The sequence below is a fragment of the Prionailurus viverrinus genome, chromosome E3, assembly GCF_022837055.1.
Source record: "Prionailurus viverrinus isolate Anna chromosome E3, UM_Priviv_1.0, whole genome shotgun sequence".
NCBI classification, from domain to species: domain Eukaryota; kingdom Metazoa; phylum Chordata; class Mammalia; order Carnivora; family Felidae; genus Prionailurus; species Prionailurus viverrinus.
Genome location: NC_062576.1, coordinates 5,814,894 through 5,829,676, shown reverse-complemented (window position 1 = coordinate 5,829,676; position 14,783 = coordinate 5,814,894). Strand labels below are relative to the sequence as shown.

The following is a 14,783-nucleotide window of genomic DNA, read 5'->3' as shown; positions in this document are numbered from 1 at the left end:
TTATCTTTTTAAAGGCATCACAGATGAGATAAGATAGCATGGAATTACCAGGAAAAACCCTAGAACTTGAAGAGCTAAGGAGAATACTAAAACCACCTCTGAGGGGCCGCTGGGTGGATCAGTCAGTTGAGTGCCTGACCCTTGATTCTGGCTCAGGTCATGATCTCATCGTTTGTGGGATTGAGCCCCACACGCCAGGCTCCAAGCTGTCAGCACTTGGTATTCTCTCCCTCTCTCGCTGTCCCTCCCCCCACCAAAATAAATAAATAAACTTGAAAAAAAGATAGAGGGGCACTTGGGTGGCTCAGTCTGTTAAGTGTCTGACTTCGGCTCAGGCCATGATCTCACGGTTCGTGAGTTTGAGCCCTGCATTGGACTCGGTGCTGACAGCTCGGAGCCTGGAGCCTGCTTCGGATTCTGTGTCTCCCTCTCTCTCTGTTCCTCCCTTGCTCGTGCTCTGTCTCTGTCTCTCTCTCTCTCAAAAATAAACAAACATTTCAAAAACAATGGATCCACCTTTGAGCTGGTGCATTTGCTGAATCACAGAACTTGGGCTTTTGTGGTCTTGGTTTACAAAGCTCAATGGGGATGGTGGGGGTGGTGAACAGGCCAAAGCCCTGGGCCTGTCCAAAGTAAGGGGAATCACAGAGAGACCTCCTCACCATAAAAATAAGCCTGCCCCCACCCCCTCCAGGAGCCTGAAAGGCAAGCTGACTTGGCACTGAGGGGCTCTGAGTAAGTGTTTGCGTGTGTGTGTGTGTGTGTGTGTGTGTGTGTGTGTGTGTGTGTGTGTGTGAGAGAGAGAGAGAGAGAGAGAGAGAGAGAGAGAGACTGTGTGTGTGTGTGTGTGTGTGTGAGAGAGAGAGAGACAGAGAGAGAGAGAGAGACTGTGTGTGTGTGTGTGAGAGAGAGAGAGAGACAGAGAGAGAGAGAGAGAGAGAGAGAGAGAGAGACTGTGTGTGTGTGTGTGTGTGTGTGTGTGTGTGTGTGTGTAAGGGAGGGTTGGCCCCTAACAAGCTGTAACCACAGAGCTGCCCCTTGATTGGATCTGCAGCCCAAATTCACATCACCTGAGTGGTCAAAAAAACCCTCAAGCTGAATATATAAAGCACAGTCCCCTTACACGCCAGGACAATCCTGGTATCCGACACACGTAAGTAAGTGTAGATCCTCTCGGGAGGAATGCTCCTCAATTCTCGGTTTCCGAGATCCTCACCCCAAGGAAACGAGGCAGCATCAAGAACCAGCAAGATCAAATCCACAAAGACTTCAGATACTGGAATCACCTGACACAGATCACAACCCAATTGTTAAGAACACTGGGACAGGTTTTAAAAAATCCAGTCGACTTCCTCCAACTGAAAAGTCAACAGCTGAACCATAGAACTTAGTAGACAGATTTAACAGAAGAACAGACACACTTGAAGAGAGAGTTTTAAAGAGAGACAGAATTAGTGGCTGGAACACAGGTCTCGAAAATTACCTAGAGTGTGGCACAGAGAGTCAGAGAGACAGAGTGTAAAAAGGAAGAGATTAAGAGACAGAAGGCCGAGCAGGAAGGCAAAAAACACACGTCTAATTAGACTTCCCAAAGGACAGAAATGGAGCAGAGGCAGTACTTGAAGGGTAAGGGCTGAGAACACCATCAAACTACAGATTTGAAAAAGCCAAATAAATCCCAAGCAGAAAAACATAAGAAATCCACACCCATACCCATCAGAGTGAAACTACAAAAACAGAAGACAGAGAGAAGAGTTTAACAGCAGCCAGACAGCAGAAGTCACATTACCTTCAAAGGGCTTAGGGAGACTTACAGCTGACTTCTCAATAGCAACAATGGAAGCCAGAAGACAGTAGAATGATCTCTTCAGTATGCTGAGAGAAAGTAACTGTCATCCAGTAAAAATATATTTCAAAAACGAGGACAAAATAAAGGTATGTTCAGACGCACAAAAACCCGAGGGTCTGTTACCAGCAAGCAGGCCCTCACTACGGGAAATTCTGAAGGACGTACTTCAGACAAAGGGCGAACGATCCCAGATGGAATGTCTGAGATTTAAAAGCAAAAAAGAAAAGAAAAGAGAACTTAGAGCAAAGGGATTTGATTACGTGGATCAACCTAAACAAAAAACCGCTAAAAAACAAAACAAAACAAAAAAACCCCAAAATCCAAAAACCAAAAAAACAAAAAAATAATAAGAAGAACAATGTCTTGTGAGGGTAAAAGAAAAAAAAAAAAACCCAGCAATTACGTATTGTGTGCATGCGTGTGCATACACGCGTGGGGGGGGGGGGGAGGTGTATAATCAAACCAAGTTAAAGTCTGTTTAAAGTATCCTGAGGGCCTTGCAATGTTCAGAGAGAGAGAGGGCCAAGACACAAACTGATATATTAGACTACAATAAGTGGAATACACGTTATAACTTCTAGGGTAACTTTTAATAAAAGTACAGGACTAGAGTATACAGCTCCCAAACTAACAGGAAAAAGAAGTTAAAAAAAAATCAATCCAGATGAAGGCAGGAAGAGGAAAAGAAAATAGAAAAGGCAGGATAACAGTACAAAAAAATGTGTACACAAATTAAGAAAGCTGTAACAGAAACTGTTAGTCAAGGACGTAAATGCATTTCTTTTTCAACTTCCATTAAACGGATCTCCTACAAATCACAGTATTACATAATGGTCCAAACTTCTGTTTTTTTTGTTCACTGCAGTCAATATTTAAAACGTCCATTATGGGGCGCCTGGGTGGCGCAGTCGGTTAAGCGTCCGACTTCAGCCAGGTCACGATCTCACGGTCCGTGAGTTCGAGCCCCGCGTCAGGCTCTGGGCTGATGGCTCGGAGCCTGGAGCCTGTTTCCGATTCTGTGTCTCCCTCTCTCTCTGCCCCTCCCCCGTTCATGCTCTGTCTCTCTCTGTCCCAGAAATAAAAAAAATAAATAAATAAAATTAAAAAAAAAAGATAAAAAAAAAAATAAAACGTCCATTATACTGTAGGCCCTACAGTCAACACAGAAAACAGACCCGGTTCCTACATGTATGGACCTTATTACTGTTGAACGGGTAAGAGAAAAGTTAATGATATCACAGTTGTGATAATTGCTAGGATGTCAATAAACTGTCTTTTTCACACCATCGGGCGCTCCTGCGTTCCTACATCTTATTCAACTACTTCTCCTTAAGCACTCAAGGAGAAAGAAGGTAAGTCTTGGCTACACAAAAGTCGGACAGAATGGCAAATCAGGACGTACCAGATATTACTATATTTCGTTTGATCCGCAGTTAGTAGTCTGTCTTGAAAGCTGGTTACTAGTTCTGGAGCAGTCCATCGCAGAGGGAAAATTTTTTTATCATCTGCTTCAATATAATCCTCCTGTTTTATTAGAAAACATACGGAATTTTTAATTCTATTATGGTTTTTTTTTTTTAGCGAAGTCAATGATTTAATACCAGGTCATTCTCAGAAAACAAATACTCAACCCAAAAGACACATCAGACAAAGAAGTGGGAGTCAAGAGAGATTTTCTGGGCAGGAGGTGGGTGAGGTTTTTCTCTGAAGCCTCCTGGGCTCCATGAGCTGCTTTCTGAGCCATGAACGCTCACCCAGCCATGAACCTTCCTTCCTGGAAAAGGAAGGTACGCCACGTCGGATGCACAGAACACAGACTCTGAGCAAAACATCTTTTAAAACATGCTGGGCCTTATGCCCCAAGTAGGACAGCAGTGCCTACGTTACTGAATAAAAGCACAGACTTGAGAATGACACAGACTGGGTTGTAAGTCCAGGCTCAACCGTTCACCTGCTGGCTATCTGACCCTGGGCAGCCAACAAATACGCTAATAAGCCTTTTTCTTTATCTGTTAAATGGGGATCATACAATTCCCACCTCCCTTTATGGTGAGGATTAAATGAGATAATGCCCGCAATTACTTCATGGTGCCTGGTAGACACCAAGGGCTCAAGACACTAGAGGTACCGTGTAGACAAATAACCAACTTATATTTGCATAATGTACTTCAGTTACAAAATACTATGAAAATATGACCCCGGGGTCCTCACAAGAACCCCGTAAGACAGAACAGACACGACCCTCGTGTCACTGCTGCTGGCGTGGAGCCAGGACAGTCACATTCTTTGCCCCACGTCACACTACCTCATGCAGTTGGGCTACACAAAAACAAGTGAAAACCTCAACTACCTCTTACCTTCTTTGGGGATACAGTTATGGCAGAGTTTAAAAATCTAAACTTCTAAGCTTACTCAATTTGGGCCAAAACTCTACTGGAGAAATATTGATATGACATGCACGGTATTATTTTTTGATACAGGTGGTCATCAATCATTGCCCATTGGTTCATGCTAAAATTTATTCTGCACCATCAAATTACGTCAATTACACAGTGTAAAAGTCTTTTTACGCAAAGCCTTTGGAAAGCGGTCACAAAACCTCAGCACAGAGCCACTCATCTCGACAAACTGCTCGTCAGAAGCCAACACTACCGTTAAAATGAACAAACCGCTCTCCAGAAAGGCACCGTAGCCAAGATCTTACCCTCCTTTGACGAACAGGGTGGCATCTGTGATATGACCACCTCGGGGCTATGAAATCAAATCAGCTTCAGGAGAGAATCTTTAAACCTTGGCTTACCTTGTACCTGCTGAGTCCTATCCCATAATCTCCCACTTTCACATTTAGGTCCGAGGTAAGGAAACAATTCCGCAGGGCTAAATCACTGAAAACAGAAAGAGGGATGTGAGCATGAGGACAACGGGAACCCGCAAACAGCACAAAGTGACCTCAGATTTGCTACAAAGCAGAGTGGCGTGCTGGGCTCCCTGGCTCCATAACGTTTTAGATTCTTTTTTGACGGGAAAGGGATTATATGTCACGTTCTTTGTTACTTAAGTCCCTGGTGACGATCAGATGGTTTTACAAACAACTGCTAAGGTTAAACGCTGACCACGTCTTTACCTTGTGCTGTGTCAATACCAGATCAATGGCTCATTTCCCAATGTTTTAAGAGTGACCGAGAATTCTAAAATACTAAATTGTCTGAATAGTTTTTTACAGTAACTTGTATTACTTGAGTAACAGTCTAGCGGTAGTCTGTTTATTAGGAGTATAGATGAATAAAGTTACAGCCTCGAGCACCTAAAGTTAATCTACATTATTAAAAATGTTTGCTTTTTAACTTTTTTTTCTCAAAGACATGTGAGCATTCTAAGGAGGCCCTTTCCAAATTACTTCTTGCAAACCTCACCTCTCCACAGGTAGGTAAAGAACACATTTTCAGGACTTGCTTAAAACAGTTCGTTTGTATCGTGGATTTAAGAACATGTTAATTCTCAAAAACATACCCAGTGAAAAGTAAAAACTGCTTTTTCGGAAGGAACTTTCCATACAGACAACAGAGTCAACACTTCGGATTTTGGTATAAGTCCTTTATCATCTTTTAATCTTTTTTATCTTTTTAATCATCATTCGGCATAGGAATTAAAAAGTCCACTAAGTCAAGACAGAAAAGCATACTGAATTTCGTTTCAAATCATAAAGTTATCAGAAACTGGATTTCTGTGGTCCAAAACTCCACATGTCTGTCTTCCTCTGACCGTAGGAGACAATCCTATAGTGATTCCATTCTTATCTTCAAAGCTTCCATGTGGGGAACAGGACGCTAATGAGGCTGGTGACGGCAGCACTGATTCAGGCACACATCAGTGGCTGTTATTTGCAAAGCACTCACTCTACACGGGCACTTCTCTGAGCTCCAGCCACGTATTAACACATACACTCTTCACGACGAACCTTTGAGCCGGATGCTATCATGCTCCTTATTTACAGATGAGGAAGCAGGCCTAGGAGCAAAGGAACTCCCCTAGGGTGGCAGAGCCAGCGAGAGGCCGTCCCCACCAGTAACTGCCAGCGACAACATGTCAGGCCAGCAAGCAGAGGGCTGTTTCATGCGTACGGCTGGTCCTCGATGAACAGGTGCGGACTGAGACCTCCAACGGGTTATGTTCAACTCTTCTCTACGCTATGTTTGCTAGTGGTAATTTTCAGTGTCCATTCAGAAGCTTTCGGGCCTGTGGTGTCTGGGAGCAACGGAGAAACTCCCAATCTTTTTTTTTTTTTTTTTTTTTAGTATTTGTTTATTTTGAAGGTGAGAGAGTGCGCGCACATGCGTGGGTGAGGGGCAGAGAGAGAGAGAAGACAGAGAATCCCAAGTGGGCTCTGTGTTGTCAGCACACAGTCTGACACAGGGCTTGATCCCATGAACTGTGAGATCATGACCTGAGCCAAAATCAAAAGGTGGACATTTAACCGACTGAGCTACCCAGGTGCTCCAAGAAACTTCCCATCTTGTTTTTCAACGTTCATTTGTTTTTGAGAGAGAGAGAGAGAGAGAGAGAGAGAGAGAGAGAGAGGCACAGAGAGAGGGAGACTGAGGGTCTGAAGTGGGCTATGAGCTGACAGCAGAGAACCTGACACAGGGCTTGAACTCACAAAGATGGAGCGATCACGACCTGAGCTGAAGCTGGGCATCCAACCGACTGAGCCACCCAGGTGCCCCAAAACTTCCAATCTTAAGAAAATTAGTCTCCTTGTTTGGAACGAAGGAGGCAGGAGGGAGGAAGAATCAATACACCATTTGAGAGCAGGGAAGCGGACACACTTCCAGGCAGGTAGCACCGTGCGCAGGACCGGCAGCCGCAACAGGACAGGGCCGCGGGTTCCGCCAGCAGAGGTTCGGTGTCGAGCACCCCTGACGGGCATTTCCGCAGTCTCCGTTGACAGATCCTTCTTTTTTTTTTTTTTTTAAAGTTTTTTTTTTTTTCAACGTTTATTTATTTTGGGGGGGACAGAGAGAGACAGAGCATGAACGGGGGAGGGGGAGAGAGAGGGAGACACAGAATCGGAAACAGGCTCCAGGCTCTGAGCCATCAGCCCAGAGCCCGACGCGGGGCTCGAACTCACGGACTGCGAGATCGTGACCTGGCTGAAGTCGGACGCTTAACCGACTGCGCCATCCAGGCGCCCCTGACAGATCCTTCTTAACCTTCCCCACGTCCCCCTCCTCGGGCCGGAGTTAAAAGCTGGGTGCCTCATTCCACCAAGGCCCCACGCGTGCCGCCTGACGCTGGCGGGGGCACCTGCAGAGGCCTCGGCGCCTTCCCCGCGGGCCGTCCGTCCGAGCGGCTCCTGGGCCGCTCCGCTTCCCCGCTCCTCACACCCGCTCAGTGCAGGTCCTGACACACATCGGACGCGAGGGCTACAGAAAAGACGAAAAGTTACAGAAGCGAAAGGCCACAGCTCTCACTGTAAAAGGCATCCTAACACTCAAATACGACCCGGCCGGTGTTCTCAGGGAAACGCTCCTCGTCGCCTGGAAACCGAACCGATGAGGCCAAAAACGGGGGTGCGGCTGGGGGGGCTTGCACACCTGCCCCCTGCCTCCACCCCACACAGACCCAGAGCCACACACACGGCCCAGGGGGAAAAGCGGCAGACAAAGGCGACCCGGGGCAGGTCACTTAACACATCAGAGCCTCGGTTTCCGCAGGAACAAACAGGGACGCACACTCACAAGCTTTCGCAGGGGTTAAAATAAAGCTACATACGAAAGGTCTCTAATTTGACGCAAAATCGCTACAAACCTTCTCTGAAGCCCAACAGTACGCAAAGCAAAAGACCAGAAAAACACAAAGCTGTAACTTAACGGAACAGGTAATTCTTGACGTCAATGGCTGCTTTGGGTCGGGGAATACAAACATACGCAGCGTATTCTCCTTCAAGTTGAAAAACAGGTCTGGTGGTGAGGGGGCCAGACGATCCGGCCCCGACAGGCTCTGTCTGGCTCGGTCCCCATGGCCGTCGCCTCTGCTGTGTGAGTGGAGCAGGCCGACACGGGAGGCGGGAACCCACAGATCTGAGGAGTTCCCCACCCGGGTTCACCAGGAAGCATCGCTGCTTGCTCTCAGCTCACACCAGAGCTAGTGTTAACCCATCTCCAGAAGGACTGCTCCACTGGAAACAGCTCGGCGGGGCCGGAGCCATTTTCAAAATGGCTCTATTTATGTTACCTACACTCTCCTGAGACGGCCCAACTCCTGACAAAAAGAGTAACAGACGGGAAGCAAAGTTACTGAAACTTCGCACTGAATATTCTTCTAGGGCGTGACGTACATTATCTTAAGTCATCTTGACAAAGCACTTCAGGAAAAAGATTATCCCTTCACAGAAGAGACAGGGTCGGAAGTATTAAAGGTCGGGGCGTATCTTCTGACGAGCGCTGAATTAACAACTTGAGCCCCAAACCCCTGCTTTGCTCACAGCGCTCTGCCTCTGGCAGCCGTGAAAGTGTTAAAATAATCATTCCATGGTTCTGAAGAAACTGCAGGATGTGGCTCAGAAAGGTGCGAGCACAAGACGAAAGCAAACGGGTTCTGAAACGGCACCCAGGACACGGTCTTGACCGCTTTTGCTCCTATTTACTAGGTAAGTCCTTGCTAGCTGAACCACGCTGCATTTAGTGAGCACCCGCTGCATGCCAGGCACCCGCCAGGCTCTGCGTGTACACAGAACACCTGCACCGTGAAACGCTGGGTGGGCCCTGGGGAAAAGGTTTGGCCAGGATGCCGTCCACCACCGACGGCCTGGGCTTTGAGGCCCGGGGATCATACCAAGCCTTCAGTTCTCCGCTCTCCCCAGGGCTGGGCCACAGCTGACACTGAGGTGGATGGTCAGGCTGCTAGGGGTCTCCACCCCTGGTTATGGCTCATCTCCTCACCAGAAACAATGACCAGACTGCACAAAATACATAAGGAAGCGGTTTTCAGGTCCCGCACAGCGGACAGCCCAGGGCTCCGACCCTGAAGAGAAACCAAATACCAGAGGTGAGCTCCACATGCGCTCCAGCTTTCCGTTGAGGGTCCTTCCCAAACCACGGCACAGATGCAGAGCCCAGAGAGCAACAGCCTCCTTGGACGGCAGAAGCAGAGGCTGCCGGGGAGGCTGAACTGTAGGGCAAGGTGTAAGGAGAGGAGGGGTAAGCGGAGAGAGCACGCGAGGGCCCCTCTGAGTCTTGTCTGCGGCCACCTCCTGAGCTGCGGTGCCCTGGAAGAGAACGAGGGGCTGACAGAGGACACTCCCCAGAGCCAGCTAGACGGTCAGCGTGGAGCGACTGCCCTCAACACCCTGGTGACGCCCCTCAAAGTCCTTAAGAAGGAGGGGACTCTGACATAAGGCAGGGGATCCTCTGGGCCTGTCCTGAAGACATCCAAACCAGGGCGGGGCCAAGCTGCCAACGAACTGCCTTCCGGACACAACCGCATCACACTCGGTGCGTCAGGATCACGAAGAAGGTGAGCGAAAACGCAGTAGGCCTGCGGTGGGGCCGGTACTCCCCATCACACAACTCCCAGAATCCAAGCCGGGGCTAAAAGGCCACATCAGATCAGGGTCAGAGAAGGCCGGCGTGTTTCAGGTGTGCACGTTTTAGCAAGTGACAAACCAGCAGGCTTAAGAACACAGCACTACACCATGGGTCCCAGAACACTGACTTTCCCAAAAGGCCCAGGACCATCTAGAAAAATGCAACATCCACTACATTACTTAGCACTGATGGTTTTAAACTGACACCTAGGGTCCCAAGGCAAAGTGGCCCTCCCCTCGAAGACACCCACTTTCACCTTCCCGCACACGCTCCTCCTGCGGTGCGCATCGCTTCCCTGGCGTGGCCGGCCCCCACCTCCAGCTCTGTCCTCCCTAATCCTCTCTGCACAGCATACCTGCATTTTGCATTAACTGGGTTATTGGAATACTAGGCTTTTTCTAAGGCTTCCTGAAGCACAGCTTTTTAATTTTTTTTTTTAATTAAAAAAAATTTTTGGGGGGGGGCCGCTTGGGTGGCTTGGTCGGTTAAGCGTCCAACTTCGGCTCAGGTCTGATCTCACCGTTAGTGAGTTCGAGCCCCGCATCAGGCTCTGTGCTGACAGCTCAGAGCCTGGAGCCTGCTTCAGATTCTGTGTCTCCCTCTCTCTCTGCCCCTCTCCCCCACTCTTAAAAATAAATAAACGTTAAAAAATGTTCCTCCCCCAGCTCCACCCTCCAGGTAACATGTTTCAACAGACTGGTAGCTATAATCTTTTTGTACTTTTCCCGTATACATAGTATACACACAAGAAGGCATTTGCTCTATGCGACATTACGCCCACCTCTCTACATCCTCGCTTTTTTTCATTTTTTACTCAACAACATCACACAATGCGGAAAGCCCTCGGAGTCACCAGCACAGCAGCTGTCCCTCCGGTAGCCGCGTGGTACTTCCACAGTGCCGGACGGACTGAGATGGGTTCTCGCTCCCCACAATGAAGCTTGCTTTGTTGTGGTTTTTTTGTTTTGTTTTGTTTTGCCGCCCCTTCAGACAACACGGTGCAGTAACAGATCGTTCTCATCCATGTCCTTAAGTTCCAGGGCTTCCATGTCCTAGGGAAGTGAGTCTAGCAGGGGGTAAAGGGAACGTGGATTTCTAATTATACAGCTCCCGCCCTGAAAGCTCTTCAAAATTTGTAATGATTTACACGAAATTCAGGAAACTCCCCCACATCCCTACCAGCAACAGACGCAGGGGCTCCTTTAGTTCTGAGGTTCTGTGACTTTGACCTGCGTGTCCCTAGCTACTGAATGTGATCATCCTCCCGTCCGCTGGCCCGGCCCTGTCTCTGCCCGTCTTTCTAGGGGTCGATGTTCTCTCGCCAATTCTGAGGCCCGCTGTGTATCGTGAACGTTCGCCCCCCGGGCCGCTCCTTGCGTTGGCAGCTACATCTTCGCAGGTGTGTCGTCCACGGACTTTGTCGCGGTGTCTGTTGCCACACAAAATATTTCATTTGCAGAGAACAGTCAGCCTCTGATGTAGTATCTATCCTTTATTTTACAACTCCCAGGCTTCCTACCTCAGGAAAGGAAGACCTTCCCAGACAGGAGGTCTTGCTCATCCCTCGGTAACACATACCCACAGCCTTCTGGAATTTTGCCGGAATCACCTTTATTTCTTACGTCTTTATTTTTATATACAGGGTGGTGCAGAGGTCCAGTACTTTCACCGATAGGTAGCGACCTATGCCCACATTGGATAGGGAAGCCACCTTTTCCCCAGTGACAGGAACATCACTTTGCCATACATGAACTTGCTCCTCATACTGGCCACTGTCCGCTTACCTGTTTCTCCATCGAAACCGTCCTGATCTCTATCTCAGTGGCTGACTTTGAGTTCTGATACCTCGTAAAGCAAGCCTCCCTTGCTGCCCCAATTCACCTCTTTTTCATACTTCACTGGCTCTTCTAGACATTTATTTTTCCATATAAAGCTGAAGATAATTTCACCCCCCCTCCAAAATCGTGTGAGGATTCTTACTGGCATTGTTTTTGAAGCTTACTTCTCAATTCTGAGTTGACGGACATCTTTGTGCTGCCTGCCTTCCCACCATAAAACGGGGCACATCTCTCCATCTGCTCGCGTATTTTACGTCCTTCAGTAAGACTGCATAGCTGTCTCCACGCAGTCCTGTGTCTTTCTCACATAAATTATTCCCAAGTAATTTATAATGAATGATAACAAATAATTTTGTGGCACTGGTAAAAATGGGATGGGTTTTCTGGCCTCACTTCCAGGTATACTTTAGTATATCTATAAGCAAGCTAAATTCTTATTGATTTTGTTTTTTAAAGAAACTAGTATCTTGCTACCAGTAAAAAAGGGTGCCCAGTGAGTGCTTAGGGTAGTTCACTGGCTCAGAGTGTGGGCCTCGGAGCCCCCAGCTCTGGTTTTGAACCCCAGCTCTGCTCTATGACCAGGATCTTATGAGTGAAGAACACGAGGCTAGAAGAGGTGAGGCCCTGTGCCTGGGGCCCTCATTACTGGTCAAGTGTCTGCAGACTTGTAGCTCAAGCCAGATTCCACAGACTGTATAAGGAAAATCCTTAGATTTGCATCATAAAAGCAAAGTGACAGTACAATTGTGTCTTCTTTTCATTTAACACCACTAAGGGCCAGACGCTACAGGTGGCTTTGATAGAAGATTATCAATTAGGGAGAGCCCCCCCTTGACTTGCTGGATGGGGGCTGCCCAATTCATGAATAATTTAATAAAGCCAATTAGATCTTCAAAAGTAAAATAAAATAATCAAAAGAATTACAGCAATCATATTTATTGCCATACGAAATTTTTTTTCCTTAAAGACTAATCTTTAGAATACGAAACATTAGAAGGAATTTGAAAAGATAAAATTTGAAGATTTACATGCACACAAATTAATGAAATCTCCTAATAACACACCAGCTGAAAGATCTGCTCATGCCAGCTGTGCAGCACAAGCCGATTAGTAACCAGACTTTCTAATCTTTACCAGTGTGAACACCCACAGTACAATTTAAGAAAAACTAATGTAAAACAGAACCTAACCCTAGTGTTTATCTATCATGCTCCTGCAACCCTGGATACCCACACTCTGAGAGCCGGAGAACCTCAGTGTTTCTCAGCAGAAGGTAACCTTAACTTTAAAACAGGGAAAATCCTGGGGTGCCTGGGGGGCTCGGTCAGTTAAGCGTCCGACTCTTGGTTTCGGCTCAGGTCGTGATCTCACAGTTCGGGAGTTTGAACCCCATTGCACTATCAGCACTATCCCTGTTTGAGATTCTCGCGCTCTCTCTCTCTCTCTCTCTCTCTCTCTCTCTCTCTCAAAATAAATAAATAAATAAACTTCAAAAAATATAAATAAACCAGGAAAATCCTAAGGAGGCTCACGAACGATCCAGGTACTCCATCCCTCAGCTACCTGAGGCACCATGAGGCCCAGGCTACTCACTAGAACCTCTGTGCACTCAGCTCATGGTGGTGACCTGTGGCATCTCACTGGAGCGGCTCAGGAAGCCTGACGGGCAGGGGACGGGAAGTCCCAGGCTCTCGGCCAGAGTGGCGGAATGGTGTGGAACGTAACCCGCTGGCAGCTTCTGCTGTTGACATGGCCTTCACGGATGTCACATGTAAGCTTCGGAGATGGAGGCTACCTAAGACCCAGGCATAAGTCTCCTCTTAAACAATAAGCAAAAATAAAATTTAATTGCGGGTGCTTTACTAGATCAGTTTCCAAACATAGCTGACAGCTTTTAGTTGGACACGTGGGCTATTCTATTTTCAACCAACACAGAAACCTGACTTTAAGTCAGCCAATGAATATTCTGAATTCCAATTTAAAAATATGCTATACAGTTTGCTACCACCAAAAACATAATAATAATAAATTAATTAATTAAAATATGGCTACTTAGAGAGAGAGAGAGAGAGAGAGAGAGAGAGAGGGGGGGGGTGCTAACAATTTAAATATTCTTCACCTTGAGTTTTTGTGCCTGGATGACATCCAAACATAAATGTGATTTAATTCGTCACCTGTATTTGTTCTGAAGTTCACAAAAGCCTAAATCAAGTAGGACTTCAACCTATAAGGACTCACAGGAAGGGGCACCTGGGTGGCCCAGTGGGTTAAGCATCCAACTCTGGATTTCGGCTCAGGTCACAAGCTCACAGTTGTGAGATGAGGCCCAAGTTGAGCTCCATGCAGAGTGTGGAGCCTGCTTGGGATTCTCTCTCCTTCTGTTTGCCTTCCCCTTCTCATACGTGTGCATGTTCTGTCTCTCAAAATAAATAAACATTAAAAAAAAAAAAAAACCTCAACTCATGGGTTGCCAATTTTTTGAGGTCTTTGCCAATTTTTAATATACAGCAGTAGGGACGTACTTGGGCTTTAAATGCCATTTCCAGCTGCCTCTGAGACCTTTGTGCTGCTGACTCTGACATGATACTCTCTCCAAATGCTCCATCTTCCGAGATCTAAAAATTCCTAAACCAGCTTTTAGGGATTAATCTGCTGTGACTTACAAAAGATTAACAATACAAATATGCTGGGTATTAACCTGCTATAAGATATTAAAGATATGAAATATAAGATTTCTCTGTCATGAAGCAAATAGACCATTTACATTTCGAAGTTTTGTATAAGGGATTCTGCCTTGGGCTTGAAGAAACCCATAATCTCTGGGGTCTTTTATAAAGCCCTTTATCAGAATGATTCACTCACTATGCATGCCAAATAAGATATAGATGTATGAGAAAAATGTTAATAATTTTCTTTCTTTCCTACCCTGAATAATGTTGAGAATGTGACAGGGTACTTTTCCACATCTGTTCTCACGCACGCACGCATACACAGCTCTAAACATACAAGCAGGTGTTTTCTTATTTAAAAAAAAATGGCATCATACTATAAATATATTCCTATGAAACCTACCTCTTAAAAAATAGAATACTTCATAGCCCTTAAAGTCAAAACACACAGGTGTGCCTTTTCAGGGCTTTGGATTGTTAAGTGTTAAATTATCTAATTAAAGTCAACTGAAGAGCAGCGCCTGGGTGGCTCAGTTGGTTAAGCGTCCGACGTCGGTTCAGGTCATGATCTCACGGTTTGTGAGTTCGAGTCCCACATCAGGCTCTGGGCTGACAGCTCAAGAGACTGGAGCCTGCTTTGGATTCTATGTCTCCCTCTCTCTCTCTGCCTCTCCCCCATTTGTGCTCTGTCTCTCTCTCTCTCTCTCTCAAAAATAAATAAAATGTAAAAAAAAAAAAACAAAACCCAAAAAACTAAAGAGAAGCTGGTTTCCCAGAGACCTGAGAAATAATTTCAAACATATTTTTATTTTTTATTTATATATTCAAAGTTTATTTATTT

The 14,783-nt window shown here is 46.5% G+C and overlaps 1 protein-coding gene across 3 annotated transcripts in view; it reads right to left on the bottom strand.

Annotated features, from left to right (window-relative positions):
* Nucleotides 1–14,783, bottom strand: part of LMTK2 (lemur tyrosine kinase 2) — an 81,459-nt gene that overhangs the window by 16,272 nt on the left and 50,404 nt on the right. For all 3 annotated transcript variants that reach the window (XM_047837942.1, XM_047837943.1, XM_047837941.1), the window contains exons 8-9: nt 4,650–4,734; nt 3,252–3,373 (exon numbers count right to left, since the gene is read on the bottom strand). In XM_047837942.1, coding sequence (XP_047693898.1) covers nt 3,252–3,373; nt 4,650–4,734 — 207 coding nt within the window. The remainder of the gene's footprint in view (nt 1–3,251; nt 3,374–4,649; nt 4,735–14,783) is intronic.